Source organism: Perca fluviatilis, chromosome 1, assembly GCF_010015445.1.
Source record: "Perca fluviatilis chromosome 1, GENO_Pfluv_1.0, whole genome shotgun sequence".
In the NCBI taxonomy this organism is placed as follows: domain Eukaryota; kingdom Metazoa; phylum Chordata; class Actinopteri; order Perciformes; family Percidae; genus Perca; species Perca fluviatilis.
In genome coordinates this window covers 23,212,360-23,230,787 of record NC_053112.1, presented here as the reverse complement: position 1 = coordinate 23,230,787, position 18,428 = coordinate 23,212,360, and the positions used below count along the sequence as shown (strand labels likewise).

General features: G+C 40.1%; 1 protein-coding gene across 2 annotated transcripts in view; it reads right to left on the bottom strand.

The window, feature by feature from the left end:
• The window catches only part of sept9b (septin 9b), a 55,574-nt gene that overhangs the window by 30,767 nt on the left and 6,379 nt on the right, over positions 1-18,428 (bottom strand). For both annotated transcript variants that reach the window (XR_005638953.1, XM_039797453.1), the window contains exon 2: positions 16,413-16,973. Coding sequence is in view for 1 of the 2 variants with exons in the window: in XM_039797453.1 (XP_039653387.1) it covers positions 16,413-16,973 (561 nt within the window). In the remaining variant the exon portion in view is untranslated. The remainder of the gene's footprint in view (positions 1-16,412; positions 16,974-18,428) is intronic.

Genomic DNA, 18,428 nt, shown 5'->3' with positions numbered 1-18,428 from the left:
GACTGGCGTATACCACCCTCCACCTCTCCAGTGTTGGCAGGCCCACAACCCGTCACCTCTAACAGCACATGACATGTCTCACTTCCTCCCTTCTGTGACATACATGTAGAACAGAAAACATCCTCCCACTGTGAGCAGTTACAGTGATACACACAGTGCCAGATGTGTTTGTAGCAATGTTTTTCCTTTGACTAACTATTGGATTTTACAAAAAGACTCTTCTCCTCAACGTGCTGATGAGGGAAAACAAAAAGAGTGACTTAAGAAGTACATTCTTCACTCGCTGATGGAACAAGAAAAGAAGACAAGACCACATGAGATTATATACATATGGATACACTTAGCTTGAGGACTATGGAGACATACTGTAATGTTGGAACAGACAAACAATCTGGTTGTTTACTATAAAACATGTTCAAACCTCTTCTCAACTCTGCTGCCTTCAGGGCAAATACTTTAGTGGTAAACATGGGACAAAAGTGTACTGAACTGTAAAACATGATGGGAACAACAGGTTGATTCTATACAGGGTGGATATCCCTTTTTAGAATCCGGTTAGAAATCCCTGGACCTGCAGCACAAAATATCTTTTTTGACATTCAAATTTTCTTCAAAATGATATATCTGACACAGCAGGACTGATAATACAGCAAGTGTTAAATGACAGCTAGAAAAAACTTCTGTTCATGCCGCTGGTCCCAAACAATCCTAATTAAGTGTTTATCTGTGGTGATTGAATTACTTTATTATCAGCAAACTAATCTGATTACCAACATGCAAACAATGGCTGAGTGGCGTGGCGCCTATTGTGAAGCATATCATAATAATGCTTCATGTAAATCAGATATGAGGCAGCTTCTGGCTGACTATTGGGAGAAAATAAATCCAAATTAATTCCTTAAAATTCAATAATGCTCTGTTGGACGCTGTTACAGTGAATCGAGGGAAGCTTCGAAGTGCGTTTTATTCATGGAGTCTCAATATTCATGGTCATATCCCTTTTCTTGTCAAATATGAAGATACAATGTGGCTGGTAGGTGCAAAGCAAGGACATCTACATTACAACATCTCTGATGTTACTTTAACTAAAACTTGACTTGGTTTTCTGGGTGCAGCATCCAACAGAGCAACTATTTAGCCACTGTACTGCAAACTGGGTAAAAAGTGTGACGCACTGAAAACATGGGCATGCGGCTTGATATTTCAAAAGGTTTTTCTGGCCTCCAGGGCACAAAATTAAAGCTATGACTAACCACAACCTTCTTTGCTTCCCACCAGAAGCAACTGACAAGAGTTAGAGAGGAGTTCTTTTTACTATCCCCTGTGGAAGAGCAAAACTGAAACTGAAAACATGACCTGTTTGACTCTTTAACTCTCCTTGAACTTGGAAACAAACTCTCCAGAGAGCAGACACAAGGGATTGTCAAAACGAAATCACGTCGAAACAACTTGGCTCCATCAGTGCCTGGCTAATCCACTGCACTGGATCAAAGTCAGGCTGGAAACTCTGTCTGATGGGACACTGAGGAGAAAAAGAAAAAAGAAGAAAGTGTGTGGGGAGGGAGGTGGGGGATGAGTGGTAGGGCTGACCCCCCAAACTCTCCCCAATGGCTGAACAATGGGAAAGGATAGAGTGTTAAAAAAAAAAAGAGAAAGCACAAGGCCTGCACGCTAAATTAGGGTTTTTCTACAGATCTCCTGCCAAAAACACACTCCACCTCTTTGCCTCAAAACTTCATGCTCTACACAGCACACACGAGACACCTGGCTAACTAACTTTGACACCAACAACAGCCTCAGAGCACCAATCACCTCTCCCCCCTTCTGTTAGTCTCTCCTCCCCCCTTTTCCCCTTTTATCGCCATTCTCCAAAATCTCTCACAGCTCTTCTTGTAACACAGAAAAGCACACGGCAAACATAAAAATCGACAACTCACCCAACCCTTTCCTCTCCTTCTCTTCTCTCTCCTACACTCTCTTCCTCTCTCAATCACACGCTGCTACAGCTGGTGAGGCTGCTGCTCCCCCCTGGCCACGCCCACAGCTCGGTCACATGACCACCCTCCCAAGTGGCTAGGGAGGCATTCAGCAGCCACACCCCTCATTCAGAGAACGTGAATAGAGAACATTGTGGATATAGCAGGCTATCTCAAAACTAAACCCACTAGGGATAAAAGATGTGTGTGTGTGTGCAGTTTAATCAAAATGAAAGACAGTGGGAGAGTGCATGTATGTCAAAATACAGGAACTTGTATTTTCTGTGTGTGTGTGTGTGTGTGTGTGTGTGTGTGTGTGTGTGTGTGTGTGTGTGTGTGTGTGTGTTGTGTGTGTGTGTGTGTGTGTGTGTGTGTGTTAGTGTGTGCCTGTGTGTTTGCACAAGACAAGACGCAATATCCTTCCCCGTGTGTCCACATGCTCTCTCCTTCCCACTGCTTTGTTTCACATAGGAGAGTTTAGGGTTATATGTGTGTGTTTGTGTGTGTTTGTGTTCTTTTTTTTTGAACAATCTGTTCATTGGATTTTACATAGTTATAAAACAAACAATACTGTTCCATACAATAGTAATTGCAGATGTAAATTCAACATATCACAGGACAGATACCAACCCCCCACCCCGCCTCCCACCGGCACCTAGCCCCAACAGATGGGGACATATAGTTGAAAAGTAAAGAAAAACAAACAAAAGAAAAACAAAAATGATGGGTTAATAGAGGAAGAGAGCACAAGGATAAATAAACAAACAGGTAAATAAAATAGAAAAAGGTGTGTTTGTGTTCTGAAAGCATATGGTCATCTCCCTCCTTCAATCCTCCAGGGTGCTCTCCATCTCTCTCTTTCTCATTGACAAACACACATAGAAGTCTCCATCCCTCAACATTGTGGTTGACTCATGACTAAAGCCATGACTAACACAGAACATCTCTAAGTTTAGAAAAGAGAATAAAAACATCCTTAAGGGTATAGCTTGACATTTTTGGAAATACGCTTATTTGTTTTCTTGCTGAGAGTTAGATCAGAAGATTGATACCACCCTCATTTATTTGCGCTAAATATAAAGCTAGAGCCAGCCGGCGAATAACTTAACTTGGCTTAGCATAAAGACTTAAAATAGTTTTAAAGTTTAAAAACCCTGAAACTCTCACCCAATAATAACATGAGCATATCCAAGATGCCAAACTACTCCAGTTAGAGAGTTCCTGACTACAATCCAAGCACAGACGATTGTCATCGATGGTCTTACATGCTCTGTGCTGCCGTTGTGCTTTCTCTATTTTTATTTGGTTGCTACCACTTAGTTTGCAGGAATATGAAATACTCACAACAACTTGAGTGAATCAAGCTGCACTGAAGTCAATACTGGCTGCAAAGCAGATGAAAGTGGTTTCAAAACCCAAATCGTCTTTGGAAATATGTGTTGCTCAGGTTTGCTTCCTGTGTTCCAGTTCACACACAACAGAGAGATTGGTATTCCTCACCGATACACACACTGACTGCAAAACACTAATTCAGTTCATTCATGTTGTAAGATGTTGTCTAAGAATAGTTTAATGATTAAAGAAATATTGTGGCTATAAAATGGATTTGACCTTGACTGACTGGAGAGAGAGAGAGAGAGAGAGAGAGAGAGAGAGAGTAAATAATTTGTTCCCTTTGTTGATATGGCTCAACTTTTTTTCATCAACATACAGACTCAAGGCATGCGAGAGTTTTTCATAACGTTCAGCATAGAATGCTTCCTTCCTGTCAAAGCTGGAGCTGAATCTCACTGTGGTTTTGTTGTGAATGTAACTGCACGGAAGCATTAATTAATCTATGTGTTTATATCAGGTAATCTAACCAGCATCACCAGCATTATCAGCTAGTAGGGTTATCGATAGATTCACTGTCTAGTCTAGCAATGGTCTTTCTCTCAGCAGATTATTTATTCTTCAGATCAGGATCCTAAATTTGTCATGTTCAGTGTGGAAACAGGACAAAAAGTAAATGTTTTTACTGTCCTGCAAGCCTGAAGAACAGCATTTTCGGGGTTCTGAGTAAAAATTCAGACACATTCACGCTGCCTCTTTTCAGCAAAGTAAACATTTACCATATACTGTAGCTCTCACTACACAATAAACAATGTTGTCAGTGAAACTCATGACCCAGCAGCGACTGGAGTTACAGTTTCCTCTTCTGGGAACCAAATATCAAAGAAGAGATCTTCCTGAGAAGCTAAAAAGCAGCTTTGAGCAAAAGATTTATGGCAAATAAATTCAATCAAAAGTGTAAGGCAGGGAGCATGCAATATGTTTGTGTGTATGCATGCAATTTCCATGTGGACTCATATCAAAATAAGTATTAATTACTCTCCATTTACATTATACATATAGTCATAAGAGAACGGGCAAGTCTCCACTGACAGATTTCAGAAAACAGCGTAAGAAAACAGCTGTACGAGTGAAATCACATCAAAATGTCCCTCCACATTTGAATAAAAAAAAGGTTGGTTGAGTCATAATTTCTTTAAGCAAGGTCATTAGTTTAATGCTGCTCTGCAAAGCAAGTTAAGGGATTCTTATTTTCATATTTTCTTCGTTTGAAACGCAACGGTCAATTTCAGCTCAAAATACTCAAACATTTGGTAACATCAAATCATGTGAGCTGAAGAGGTAACTGAACTAATATGCTGTAATGACTGGCATGCATTGAGCCCAATTGGGGAGGCCCGGAGGTCAGTGCCAAATCAGCGCGGAGGACATATGGAACTGATTAAAAGAGTCACCGCTGTGACTCAGCTGACACATCCTCCCTGAAAGGGGGGAAGCTGAAGGAAGGGCAGAAAGGAAGAAGAAGGAAGGCAACGAGGAGGCAAAGAAAAATAGAGATGGAGGATGTTGGAATAGTCAGGAGCAAAAGGGACAAGGGTAAGAGAAGAACATCTGGCTTGGCCTGGAAGTCTACAGGGAAGATAGCTGTCTTGGTTGGAGACTTCCTGTTGTGTTTTTTTTCTTTTCTTTTTTTGTTGCTGTGGTTGCTCTGCTCCCCTGTGGTCCAAATGGAGACAGCATGTGTGTGATGAGTGAGGATGGTTTATCTCAACACCCTGAAGTGGCCTCCAAGACTCCACCTCCCCGCCTCTGACTAAAATCACTGCACATACATTTAACAGTACAGATGAATGAATCTGTGTATATATCTTTAGCTACTTCACATGTTGACAGTAAATACTTCACTCCCCCAGCTTGCACATATGCTACCTCAAGGTTACAATAACTCAGGCCTGTGTTTGCTTTTTCACTAGCTTTTCACAGTACTAACAGAGTAAAAAAAAGCAGTGCTGTTTGCATAATGATGACCGCAAAGAGGATAAAATGGACAGATTTCGTCTCTTTTAGGCTAACCGAAAGCCACCAACTGCATAAGAATGAGCGCTAGAAAGACAGAGAGAACAAGTAGCCCTTACTGCTTTCAACTACCATAAAAGCAAGCAAATTGACACTCAGGCAAAAACTTGAAACAAGGATTTTAAGTGTAGGTTTAAAACAGCGCCCAGTAAGCAAATTTGTTTAAACTAAAGAATGTGTTTTTCAATTCTATAAAAACAAAGGAGGGGAAATGTGTCAAGCAACATTTTTGGGATGTTTCTGTGCATCCAGTTCCTACATTCCCCATCTGAGAAGGATACATCATGCCTTGACTTGATTGGCCTTAATGGAAACCAGTTGTCCTTCCTGCCTCTGCAGAGCGATAGTCTAAAACAGTTGAGCTCCCCCACAGACACAAAAGACAGCCAAACAGATACTCACAAAGGGTTTCCATCTCGTGGTTGTTATATATCTCGCTGCAAGAAGAACTCATCTCTCCTGTCAGCCCTTTTCTGTCTCTTCCCTTTCTTGCTTCCAGTATTTAACAAGAAAACAACTCTGATAAGACAAAAAAAGCCTTTGAATATTTCACAGCTACTGCTGAATTCTTAACTATTCTGTAGATGAACAAAAGCTAATCTCACAAGCTATGCTTTCCGATGCACAAACACTAACACGTACTCTCTATTTCCGTTGATGTTCTGGAGTCAAAGCTTTCTCTGATGAACTATAAACTCAACGACTCCAAGGGATCGGCCTTCTGGGGAATCCCTGGCCCCTTGCTGTATCTGCATCTGCGGGGGCGAGGGACAGGGATGACTCAACTCCAAAAACGAAGAGAAACAGGAAGGAGCTCTGTGATTAAACTCTTTTAGCGGCCGCTGCATGTCTTCCAGAAACATCTAGGCCAGTGATGATGCTAATTATCTATAATGGAAACGTTGAATGTGCAAAGGCAGGGAGGCAGACAGATCATTTCTGCTTCTAGAAATCATGAACTATCATCTTTTTAATTTGGTGTTACGTTCAAAGTTACTTCCACCGAATATTGAATTTTAGTATGCCAGTGCGTAACACAGAGTAAGTCCTCCGAGACAACTCGCCCTTTCCCCCAGATCTTCAGTTGTAAGTGTGCTTCCTCCATCTGCCTCCTCTTCTACTGAGTGATGTTGATGTTCGCAGTCTGCTGTGCAGCGTCACAAAGCACTTTACGACCTCAAGGCCGGAGGTGAAAGTTCGCCCAAATCTCCTCCAGGCTCCTCCTCCATTACTCAGCTAATCTTAAACATTAATCTTGGGGGTGAGAAAGGTCAGGGTGTTTAAGTACAAAAGAGGCGATGAGGATTATTGCCAGAAAAGGTATGTATTACTTTCCTTCTGCATTGAACTATTATGTTAAACAGTAGATGTAGATTTACACTGTACTGCCTACGATCTAAGAGCTTCCCTGCTGAAATAGAGATGAGAGCTTGGATATAGTTTCATTTCGCATCTACAGAGAGCCTGAAACAGAGTAAATGGCCACGAAACTTCAGCATTACTTCATTACAGCCCAGTGGACCATGATGTTTTTACACTAATATGGTAACACATCTCCAGCCGGAGTGAACTTGTGATTGCATTTTTACTTATGTCACTTCAAAACATATTTGTAAGACCCATGCATTTGTAGTGTCCGCGTTGTTTGTGGACAGTGGATTTTTATGTACTTCTTAAAATCACAAAATCAAATCTCGAAAAAAAAACGTTGGCTTTGAGGGCAGCTTTGCGAGATAAAATCTATCTGATAGAGAAAATCTCAGTCTGCGGTCAAGTTGCATTGTGGGTAATGTAGGTGCAATGCTAAATCGATGTACTGTACTCTTTTGAGCTGGCAAAGTTTTGTAACCAAAACAAATTGTTCTGTTTATTGAATCTGCACATGCTACGAAATCCATCTTCATTTGGGAGCATGGAGCAACAACCCTGTAAAACCTGTCTGATCTATTGCACTAGTCTATACAATCAAACTGACTGGTAATGATCAAAACAAATTCAAAAAAGTAATTTTGTGCACATCCCACCTTCTGGCAGGTGCAGAACAAATAAACTTACTCCAGTGAAAAATGTAATGTCCTGCTTTAAACTCCCATATTAAATGCAAAGGCAACGTTTCGACATTACATTTTTTTCACTGGACTGATCAAAACATAATTGAGACTAACTAAAAAGCTATGATCACAGAGTAGGACACACTCAACTTTGTATTGAGTTGTAGTTGTAACATAAGGGACAAGACTGAACACTCTTGTTTTTAATTTTCCACACATGCTCCCTTCAGACAGACTCACACCCTCACACAAGAATCCCTCTGCTCCCTCATCTACTCTCATCTACTCATTTCAGCAGATGGCAGGACTAAGGCACAAACGGCCATCTGTCTGTCCCAACACACACCAATTATTGTTTTTCCAGCATGTACTCTATCAGCCAACAAGTGGGCCAAACGTCATTAGCAGAGAATGTGGTGAAAAAACTCACCTCATATGAACCTTCATTAAAACAACTCTAAGTGTTAATATATACCGTTTGCAGATGATCGCATCGAGAAAGACAGACCAATCAAATTCATATGTTTCACTGAAAGTCACTGTGAGCAGGTATGTTAAATTAAGTATTCAATAAAGTTTTTAATCCTTCATTTCTCCAGGTCAGCCATGTTTGATTGATGACACTGGAAATCCTTTTTTCCAAAAAAAAACCTACCTGTTTTTTTTTTTTTTTTTTTTTTTTTTTTTTTTTTTCTCTTAATTTTCCTTTTTTTTTTTTTTTTTTCAAAAAAATGATTCTTGACTATTTATCAGTTTCTTGGACAAAGCAACCGCAGCAGTGTCTCATATCTGGATAAACAAGAGGAAGGATTTAACTGGAGAATGAAGATAGTGTCAACCAAGACTAACCGTTATCTTAGTTTGCTTCATCAAACTCTGATGGCCCATATCCTACTATTTCTCTGTTATCTTATAGCGATGGAAAAGGTTGATAAAGGTGGTTTGTGTGAATGTGTGTGTATCCAAAGTTCGGCTGCTTTGTTAAACTCCCTGTGGAAGACAAAGTGTGATCATTTTGCCAAAAGTCACATTTCTCAGTGCGATGAGAGGAAGTGTGAACATGTATGTGCTTTTACATGTATACGTATAACGGTGAATGCGTTACAGTAATGTGTTGGATTCACAGCATTCAAGAGAAAGTGAATATAGAGGGGCCATTTACTGCGGTTGTGGGATTTGGCAAGATGACTAACAAGGACAAAGGTCTTTCTGCAGTGGTGGGAAACTTCTTTAACCCTTGACTTCCCCCAGATGCTCAATGTAAACTTCAACTTCCGAAAGCCTTATCTGGGGGAGAGGGTAGTTATATGTGTGTGTGTGTGTGTGTGTGTGTGTGTGTGTGTGTGTGTGTGTGTGTGTGTGTGTGTGTGTGTTTAAGTGTATTTATCTAGGGCTGAAGGGCTGATCCTTTCCCATTTCTCTCAGCTCCACCCTATTTCTCCTCCTCCAATGTAAAAAAAGAGGAAAACCTTTCATGTCCAGTCTTTTTAGTGTCCACATTTTAAAGAGCTGCACGATAATGCTTTGAATGAGGATCTATCTTCGTGATGCATTGGAGTGTTAAAAACATGAATGGAAAAAGGCTGACATCTGCGTTGGATACATTTCTTCAACAGTACACCAGTGTGGTCCGAGCTTCTGACACTGGAGTTGTTTGAGGAAGCTTTACAGAGCTCAATCGTCTGAGAGAAGAAGTAGACAGAAGTACTAAAACTAAGTGAGAATTTCCTTTTGGCTTTCAAAAAAGAGGGAGTACAGCTTTATTTCACATGCAAGCCAGATTCAGTGTCTAAACAGATTTCACCTGTCACACACTGCCTCCTGGTGGCTTGTTTAGGAAGCACACAGTGAAAGTCACATTCAAGATAATGAGAAGTGACACTTGTCACTGTTATCACCGTGGGACATTTTTTGAACTGAAAAGGCATAGCAAGACGTAATAGTCTAGAGGCTCACAGATTTGAAATGAGCATAACTAAACACTATTTGGCAGCTTAGTCAAAGACACAGTCAGGGACAAGCTGTGCCTCAGTGTAAGAACATCATAATTTGATCATCTTAAAGGAGAATTCCGGTCGATTTCAACACGTAGCTCTGTTTTTTGTAAATTTGGAGTGCTGTCAGTAGCGAGAAAAACGAAAACAATCGGTGTTGCCTACACCATGTTATCCTCCTGCTACAGTTTGCACCCAGGGGGCTGAAACAGGGCAATTTTTAAACGTGCTTTTAGCCTCTTAACATTTTCGAAATGTCATTACGTGTGCCTAGCCATGTGAAGTGATTCCTTCCGAGTGAACACAGTGAATCTGACTGCAGTAGATGTGAAAGAAGTGCATAAAAGTTGTGCGAATTCAGCTCTGTTTAATTCTGGTGTTGAGACGGCAAGACGAGTGCTTAGGGACCGTCTACAAACTACAAGACCGAAAAGAGATACAAAAATATTTATTAATTTAATGATTAAATAAGGTAGTGTCTCCAAACTTATCTCAATTATAACTTTTCTCCTGCTAGTTGTACTACAGCACTTACTTAAAAAAAATAAGCATATGCCCATTTTCGAAAATATGTTTGTATCTCTTTTCGGTGTTGTAGTTTGTAGACGGTCCCTAAGCACTCATCTTGCCGTCTCAACACCGGAACTAAACAGAGCTGAATTAGCACCACTTTTATGCATTTCTTTCACATCTACTGCAGTCAGATTTACTGTGTTCATTCGGAAGGAATCACTTCACATGGCTAGGCACACGTAATGACATTTCGAACATGTTAAGAGGCTAAAAGCACGTTTAAAAATTGCCCTGTTTCAGCCGCTTCGGTGCAAAATGTAGCAGGAGGATAACACGGTGTAGGCAACAGTGATTGTTTCCGTTTTCTCGCTACTGACAGCACTCCAAATTTACAAACAGAGCTACGTGTTGAAATCGACCGGAATTCTCCTTTAAGGCAAAGATAAAAAGAGAAAGAAAAAAAAAAAACAGAAAAATACATTTGCATCTAGCTCAAAATGTGGTTGTTAATAACTAATCGATTACAAGGCTATCAATACCTTATCTGCTGTGATTGTCCTTAACAAACAACATTTTTAGCATTTAAGACGGATACAATCTCTCAGGACCCAAAGCGGACGTCCAACATCGACACCATACGGAAAAAGGCCCAGCAGAACAAGTACTTCCTGCACCACCTCAGGAAGTTCAACCTGCCTCAGGAGCTGCTGATACAATTTTACTCTGCATTCATCCACTCTGTTCTCTGCATGTCCATCGCTGTGTGATCTGGATCAGCCACCAAACAGGACAGGAACTGACAGCAACAGACAGTCAGGAGAAAATCATTGCTGCCACCCTGCCCTCCATCGCATACTCCTCCAGAGTCAGTAAACAGGCAGGAAGCATCACTACAGACCCATCACACCCTGGACACAACCTGTTTCAGTGTCTCCCCTCTGGTAGGCGCTACAGAACAATGTTCGCCAAAACAAACAGACACAAGAACAGTTTCTCCCCACAAGCTGTGATGAACACTTAACACCAATCCATAGTAGCAGGATCAATTTTTTTTAATTTTTTTTTTATTTAACCTTTATTTATTCAGGGGAGGTTCACTGAGAGGCAGCCTCTCTTTTGCAGGAACGCCCTGATCACATTCACACAGTTCCACATTCATACCTGGAAGCTGCCCAGTACAACCACAGTCTGATCTGCTGGCTCCACTGGAGCGGTTGGGGTTAAGGGCCTTGCTCAAGGGCACCTAAGTGGTGGTAATGAGGGAGGGAGAAGCGCTGTTCTTTAACTTTCCCCACCCAGCTTTTATCCTGTCGGTCTGGGGATTGAACCGACGACCTCCCGGTCACAAGCTCGCTTCTCTAACCTTTAGGCCACCACTGCCCGGTGCAATAACCCTGTAAAACCAAGCATCAACCTTTCAGTGAATTATATATGAGGGTTAAACACATAATTTAAACATGTAAATATCTGTCAAATATACATGTACTGTCATATCCACCTACCTCAGATATACTGTATAAGCAACCTGTTATATTAATAGTTCTCCATTTATTTCAGCACCATTTGCACTTTTGCATTGCCCTATTGTCATACTATTTACACTCCTCATAGAGCTGTTTGTTTACATGTGTCTGCATATGTATGTGTATATATACACTATTTTATGTACATAGTAGTCAAATGTTTATGTTTACATAGCTCAGCTTTGTTGTCCTTGTTTTTAGGCCGTATGTCTATTTTTTATGTATGTACTTGAGAGCAACAAAAAGCTGGAGTCAAATTCCTTGCATGTGTTTACACTTAGTTGGCCATTAAAACTGATTTGCAGAACTTTCCATAGCCAAAATGTCACAAGCTTATTTACTTATTAACATTTGTCATTGGGCAAGGTAAGTCCTACATTTGATTTGAGAGTACTTAAAAAAACAAAACCCCAAAAGACATGTCCTACAAAGCAAGAGTGATATGGTTAAAACCATTATCAAAATGTTAATGAGGAGCCAAAGCAATGAATTGTCCCACTGATATGTATTACATGAGACCAAACTCTTCATCCAGTAACTTGCTCAGAATCATAATTTGGAAAACAGAATTTGTAGACCAGTAACATGATAAGACTGTATTATCAGAATATGATTATACTGAATGTTGATAAAAAGAGATGATAGAGAGTAATCTAAAGTTTGTGATTGATTACACTTGATTGAATTGTTTTCTATTAGGGAGACTTCCCACGGGATTGTTTTGAACTTCCTGAAGCCACATGTCAGGTATGACCCCTGCAGAGCCTCAAAAGTTATGCAGCCACATATGCAACTTCGCAACTATTTTATTCTCAGTCAGCAACAGTTCCCTATCACAAGCACGTAGAGCAAAAATCTCTCTTTCCTTTTCTTTGCCTCTCTCCTTTTTTTCTTGGTAATTAGCCGACAGGTCACACTGAGTAATGGTCTGGGATCAGTCCAGAGTAATTACACTGGGAGAGGATTGACCTCAGATATGCCTTCGCCTGAGGGTGCCTGTATGTGTGTGGGTGTGTGTGTGTGTGCGCGTCAATGAGAGACAACAAAAGCAAGACAAAAATATTTGAGATGAAAAAAAGTGTGTTTGTGTGCGTGTGTGTGTGCCCTTCCTGACCTATGGACAGGCAGAGACAAATCACCCACCGCCCTCCACTGTCCCCTCCTCCCCACTTTCAGAAGGTCAATCCAACTAAAAGACATTTGGCTTCACTTGCTCTTTCTTCCATAATGACTACACCTCAATTAGGAAAGCAAATGTACTACAAGATAATCTGTTTATTCAGGCAATATAAAATCAAATTCCAGCTCAGCATACATAATCTGGCTAGGTTGAGATCAGGATATCTCTTTTGTTCTTAATCATTACAACAGGGAGACCAGACACAACGGCACTACATGAAGTGTTTTCCTATAGAGGCTACAGCAGAAACTAGCACTATCTCATTCTTTTTCACTTTCTTTAGTGCTGTAACAGTAATCCAGTTGAGATAGACATCCCAATAAAACACTAAAGGAGCTAAGATTTGCGTGAATTGAGTTTACTGGATGTGACCCCACCAGTCCCATCATCTCAGGGATAACTACACTATTTATAGTCTAGCTCTCCATCTAATGACCTCGCCAGAAACTAGTTACAGTATATCAAAAGAAGGAGTTAAAAAGAAAGCCAGTATTTGTCTTAACAATGTAAAAAAATGACACAAGTCCCATTATTTTGTCAATGGTTTATATTAATCTTGAGCTAGTTAGACGATTAGTCCTTAGAAAAGGACTATTTTGATAAACAATTAATAATTTTTCAATCAAAAATGCCAACTATTCACGGGTTTCAGCTTCTCAAATGTATCATTTGATGCTTTTTTTGTCATATATGATAGTAAACTCAAAGTCTTTTGGACTGTTAGTTGGTTGAATAAAACAATAAATTTAAATACATTACCTTGAGCTATTTGAAATGATCAGCATAATTAATCAGTAATATAAATAATTGTTAGTCGCAGCCCTATGTTAATCTTTGTCCTACAGCAACTAGGTTCCTACATGTTAAAAAGAAAACTAAGTCTCCAAGTTAAACAAAGATTCTCAAATGTGAAAGCTGGTCTGAAAACAGATAAGAAATGTGCTATTTCTGACCACAGGTGACCTTTACACTGAGATGTTAGATAGAGTTCTTTCTGCAGTGTTTGATGGATTGATGAACAGCAGGCCTGCCTGTCAAGATAAGGTTCCTTGTCTGGCTGAACACAGCGGAGCAGACCAGATACCAATCACAAAGAGTCTGGTGTCTGTAGCCTGAGGTGAACCCGATGTTCACATTTGTATTTGTCATTTTCCTTCAAAACGTCTAACATCATTTATCACATCAATTTGAAGTCATAACGTATATCACAGTTTTCAAGGTGACGTCTTCAAATGTCTTGTTTCATTCAACCAAGTCTGAAACCCCAAATCAGCACAAGAGGAGCGGTAACAAGCACATATTTGGCATGTTTGCTTGAAAAATGACTAACGATTACTTGATTGTGAAAATAGTTGCTGATTCATTTATCAATTGATTAATCAACTAACTGGTTAGTCTGTGTATCTGTGAGAGACCTCCGCTGACTGAGGTCGTCATGCTACAAAACATGACGTATTTGCTCTTGCAGTTCACACGTGTGTCCACAACCCTTTTCATGCTGACCTTTTGCATAAACATCCCAACGTATCTCACTCTTTGCAATACTTTGATCAAAGTACAGAGAGATATTTGCTTGGAAGCTGACTGATTTAGATCGCATGACCCCAAAAAAAAAAAAAACCCAGTGAGGTCAAGCAGCGGGGGAAACAATCACGCTGACAGAACACGGAAGGAAGCACAGCTTTGTGTGTGTGTGTGTGTGTGTGTGTGTATATGTGTGTGTGTGTGATGTGTGGTGTGATATCATTTCCTCCTGGAAAAACTGAATGGGCAGGAAAGCAGCTTATCTAATAGACTCCCAAAGAAACAGTTGACAACCATATGGAAAAATAATAAAACAATCCTAAATAGTCTTTGCTTGTAGTGTTGCCAAAAGCTCTTCTATGCGTACAATATTTCAAATTCATGTCACTGAAGACAATCAATTGAAAGCACTTACAATTGGAGCAATAGGGCAAATAATCATTTAGCAAATACTTTTTTCCCACATACCATGAGAACAATGTGTATTCATGCCTTGGATGTAACTTGGGCAAAAGTTTTAAATTTTTGTAATGTATTTAATGTTTGAAATTACAGTCATTTAAATTATTTGATTACAGTGCTATTAAAAGTGTATTTCAGCTATCTTAATAATTTAAGAGAAGAGAACAGGGAGGGCCCAGTCAGAGTCCCTTATTAGGAACTCTCTCTGTGGACAAATAAGTGGCGACCACCCTCATAATCTAGAAGGGAACCATGTAAATCTTCAGCACAGAAACAGATTAATGTATAGTCATTTGAAGTAGAACCATTATGGGGTCCAACAAAAAATACTGAAGCAAAGACACACAGAGACAGACACTGTGGGAAATCTGACTACAACACATCTGCCAAATGCAGTATTTCATCTTATAGTCATTATAAAGACCAAACCAGGAATAAATAACATGAAATGGCCTAAATCAACAAGAAAGGACCATCAATATGGTTCATCAAGAGCTAATTATAAAGTTATGGCAAGGTGGTTAATAGTTATATGGGGACACTGATTTATCCGTAACTGCCAGATGTGTAAATAAGCAACTGCTTGGTAACAAGTTCATCATATCAACTTAATAGGTGATTATATGTCAATGTTGTGTTCATAATTTGTTCCCGCTGCCCCCATTTGCGGGTTTAAGTTTCATTTAGATATTGTTAAAGTGCTGTTAAAATGTGAGACAAACAACCTGGTAAACTTAATAACATTTGATTACAGTTCTAAATTCCCCCCACATTCACAGAAATCTAACTGGGTAGTTGTGACAGGGTTTGATGTGTTGGCTACTGTAGCACCACAACACTAACATACTACTGTTCTGGTGCGGCCAAGGTTAGGCTTTCATCACATAACAAAAAACACGTTGGCTCCAATACTGTATTAAGAACAGACATGGATTACCACAAATACAGACATACAGTCTGCTGTTTTTACTGACAGACAGGCCTCCAAGGACATAGTTACTTATATTACTGACAGACATGCAGACATCAGACTAATCAAAATGCTGCTCCTGTTACTGACTTTTTTTCTTAGTGAGTGATTTGATACTCGGGTTAGTCTGCTACCTCAGTGTGAGAGAAGGAACAGGAAGATAGGAAGTAAAAAAAAAACACACATAAAACCAAATATAATCTGGAAAATGTGACATTTCTTTACCCAGTGGGGTTTGAATGTTAAATAACTTACAGTCTAGAATGAAAAAAAAGTTTCCCTTTCCTTCACACATAATTAAATGTCATTTGGTTTTATTTGAGTTTAAGATAGCCTACTACACTCACTTTAATCTCTTTCCCACTGATGATGGTGTCACACCAAACTGGTAAGCCTGTGCTAAAGCAATCACACAGGCTGGTGAGCTAAATCAAAGCACCAAAGCACTGATTCAGCCTTTACCCAACAAGCCAACAACCTCATGAGATTCTACGAGATCCAAAGAAAATCATGTATGAGCAGACAGTGAAGAATCAAAGCATGTTAACAAATTAAAGCAGTTTGTCAGCTAGCATTCTACAAACCTTTATCATCAACAACCAATATCCCAGAAAGTAGGCCACTAAATAGCACAAAAACAACCAAGCTACAGTATGAAATGTACGTGAGCTAGCTTCAGCATACCCAAATGTATGTATTTCACTACTTCTTGTTTATGGTATATTGGAGCTGTTTGTTGCTGTGTGACTGTCCACACAGAAAGTGAGGTATGGGTTGGAATGAGGGGCATTTTATTAATAAACAGACTTACTGTCAGGGTTGGGGGATTTTCGTCCGTGATTAGGCGAGGAGCAGCGGAAGGTGGTGACGATGGTGTTGTGGTGGGGGTTGGGGTGGTGTGGGTGGTGCACTGGTGGATGGTGGCCGTTGTTTTCTGGGGGAGCTCTGGTGATGCTGATATCAGGTTTACGGATATCTCCAGGACTAGGAGCTTCAAACTTGCGAGCGTGATTCTGCTCAGGGGTTCGGCTGGTGCCGTTGTTTTTATAATGCGTAAAATGCGATGCGGAAGCAGGGCTGGTGACGTTATCCACCTGCTTGCTGGAAGAAGAGGAGATGTCGATGGAGAGTTCGGAACGGCGCGACACAGGCTCAGGGGTCTTGGAGCCTCCTCCACCCATGATGGAACGGGGTTGGGTATAGTTGAGGTTGTTGTTGTTGGTGGCTGCCGCGGCAGCAGTGCCCAGGTCACGGTAATAGATGCTGGTGGGAGACATGGCGTTACGGTGAGGGGAGTTGGTTGTCCGACGGGAGCCGGGGGACAAGTGAGATGAAGTGTCGACATCCTCCACCTCAAAGGACCTCTTCAGAGCTGCATGTAAGGGACAAACACAACACATCAGTCATAGGGTCATAAGATTACTGAAACTAGATGTTGTTTTACTGATTAGTTGATCGACAGAAAATTAATCAGCAACTATTTTGATTATCTATTTATATCATGTGAATCCTTTTTTTCTTTAAAACAGACATTTGAAACATTCTCTGGCTCCAGCTTATCTAGTGTCAGGATTTTCTGCTTCTCTTTCTTTTGTGAATTGAATATCTTGAATATGTGGCTTATTGGATCATGGACAGATTAGTTTGGCTCAGTGGGTGTACATTGCTGTGATAAAGCCTGACACCAACGCCAGATGTCCCTTGCTTTCCGCTATCTTCGCTATCTATTTTGCAAGGGCACCGTTGCTTCATCCGGAGCTTAGTACTGCCCAGGATGGTTGTGATTGGTTTAAAGAAATACAAACAAGCAAGAACATTTTTTCCCTCTATCCCAGAATAGATAAGTTTGGTCTGGCAATGCGAGACTATGGACTGAGTAATCGAAAAATATAATGGCCAATGAAAATAACTGTTAATTGTTGCTGTGACATACCATAGCTGTGATTTAACAAAGTAATGCACTATAACTAGGTCAAACCAGTGGTGGAAGAACTGTTAAGATACTAGTAAAACAGTACCAATTCAACAATGTTAAAGTACTCAATTACAAGTAAATGTCCTTCATGTAAAATCCTACGTACACTGTGTATTAGAAGTAAAGCTTGTCTGGCGCCTGATGTAGTATTATGAATTACATTTTGAGGTTGTTAAGAGGAACCTAGGTGAAATTGCTAACAGTGGACAGTTGGACTTGTGAAACCCACAAGTAGACACAGTTTTTTTGCAAGCCAAAAAGGTTGTGAACCACTAATCAATAGCAGTAAATTGTATTTCATAAACTTTTGAAAATGTTTTTCATAATGTAAAATCTTAATCTGAAAAGTAATTAGTGTCTACAGCTGTCTATAGTGGTGTACAAATAACAATATTTCCAACTGAAGTACACCAGTGTGTAAAACAGAATGCAATATATTAAACACAAGCTGACTCTGTTATCCAAATTGAGCCAATATTTCCCTTACAAACCGTTTATGGGTCAAGATTGCTGTTTATAGGAAGTGGGAACAATATCATAAAATATCCATCAAAAAGGTCATACCAATTAACTGAGCAGTAAACAAAGTAAATTGTTTTGTTCTAAAACACATTATGAAAATGATCCAAGTAGTAAAGCGCCTGAGGTTTGAGGGTGGGGTAGCTGCAGAGGCAATTTTGGTTGGAAACACAAAGGAAACAGCATGCAATATTGCCATTAAGCCAAACTAATCTAATTGCATTGCATCCCTCATCACCAGCGGCAGGTTTTTCTTCACGACATGTAACAGTATAATGCACGCAATCAGCCAGGCATTATTCCTTGCCAAGCATTTAGGCAAAAAAGTCCCAA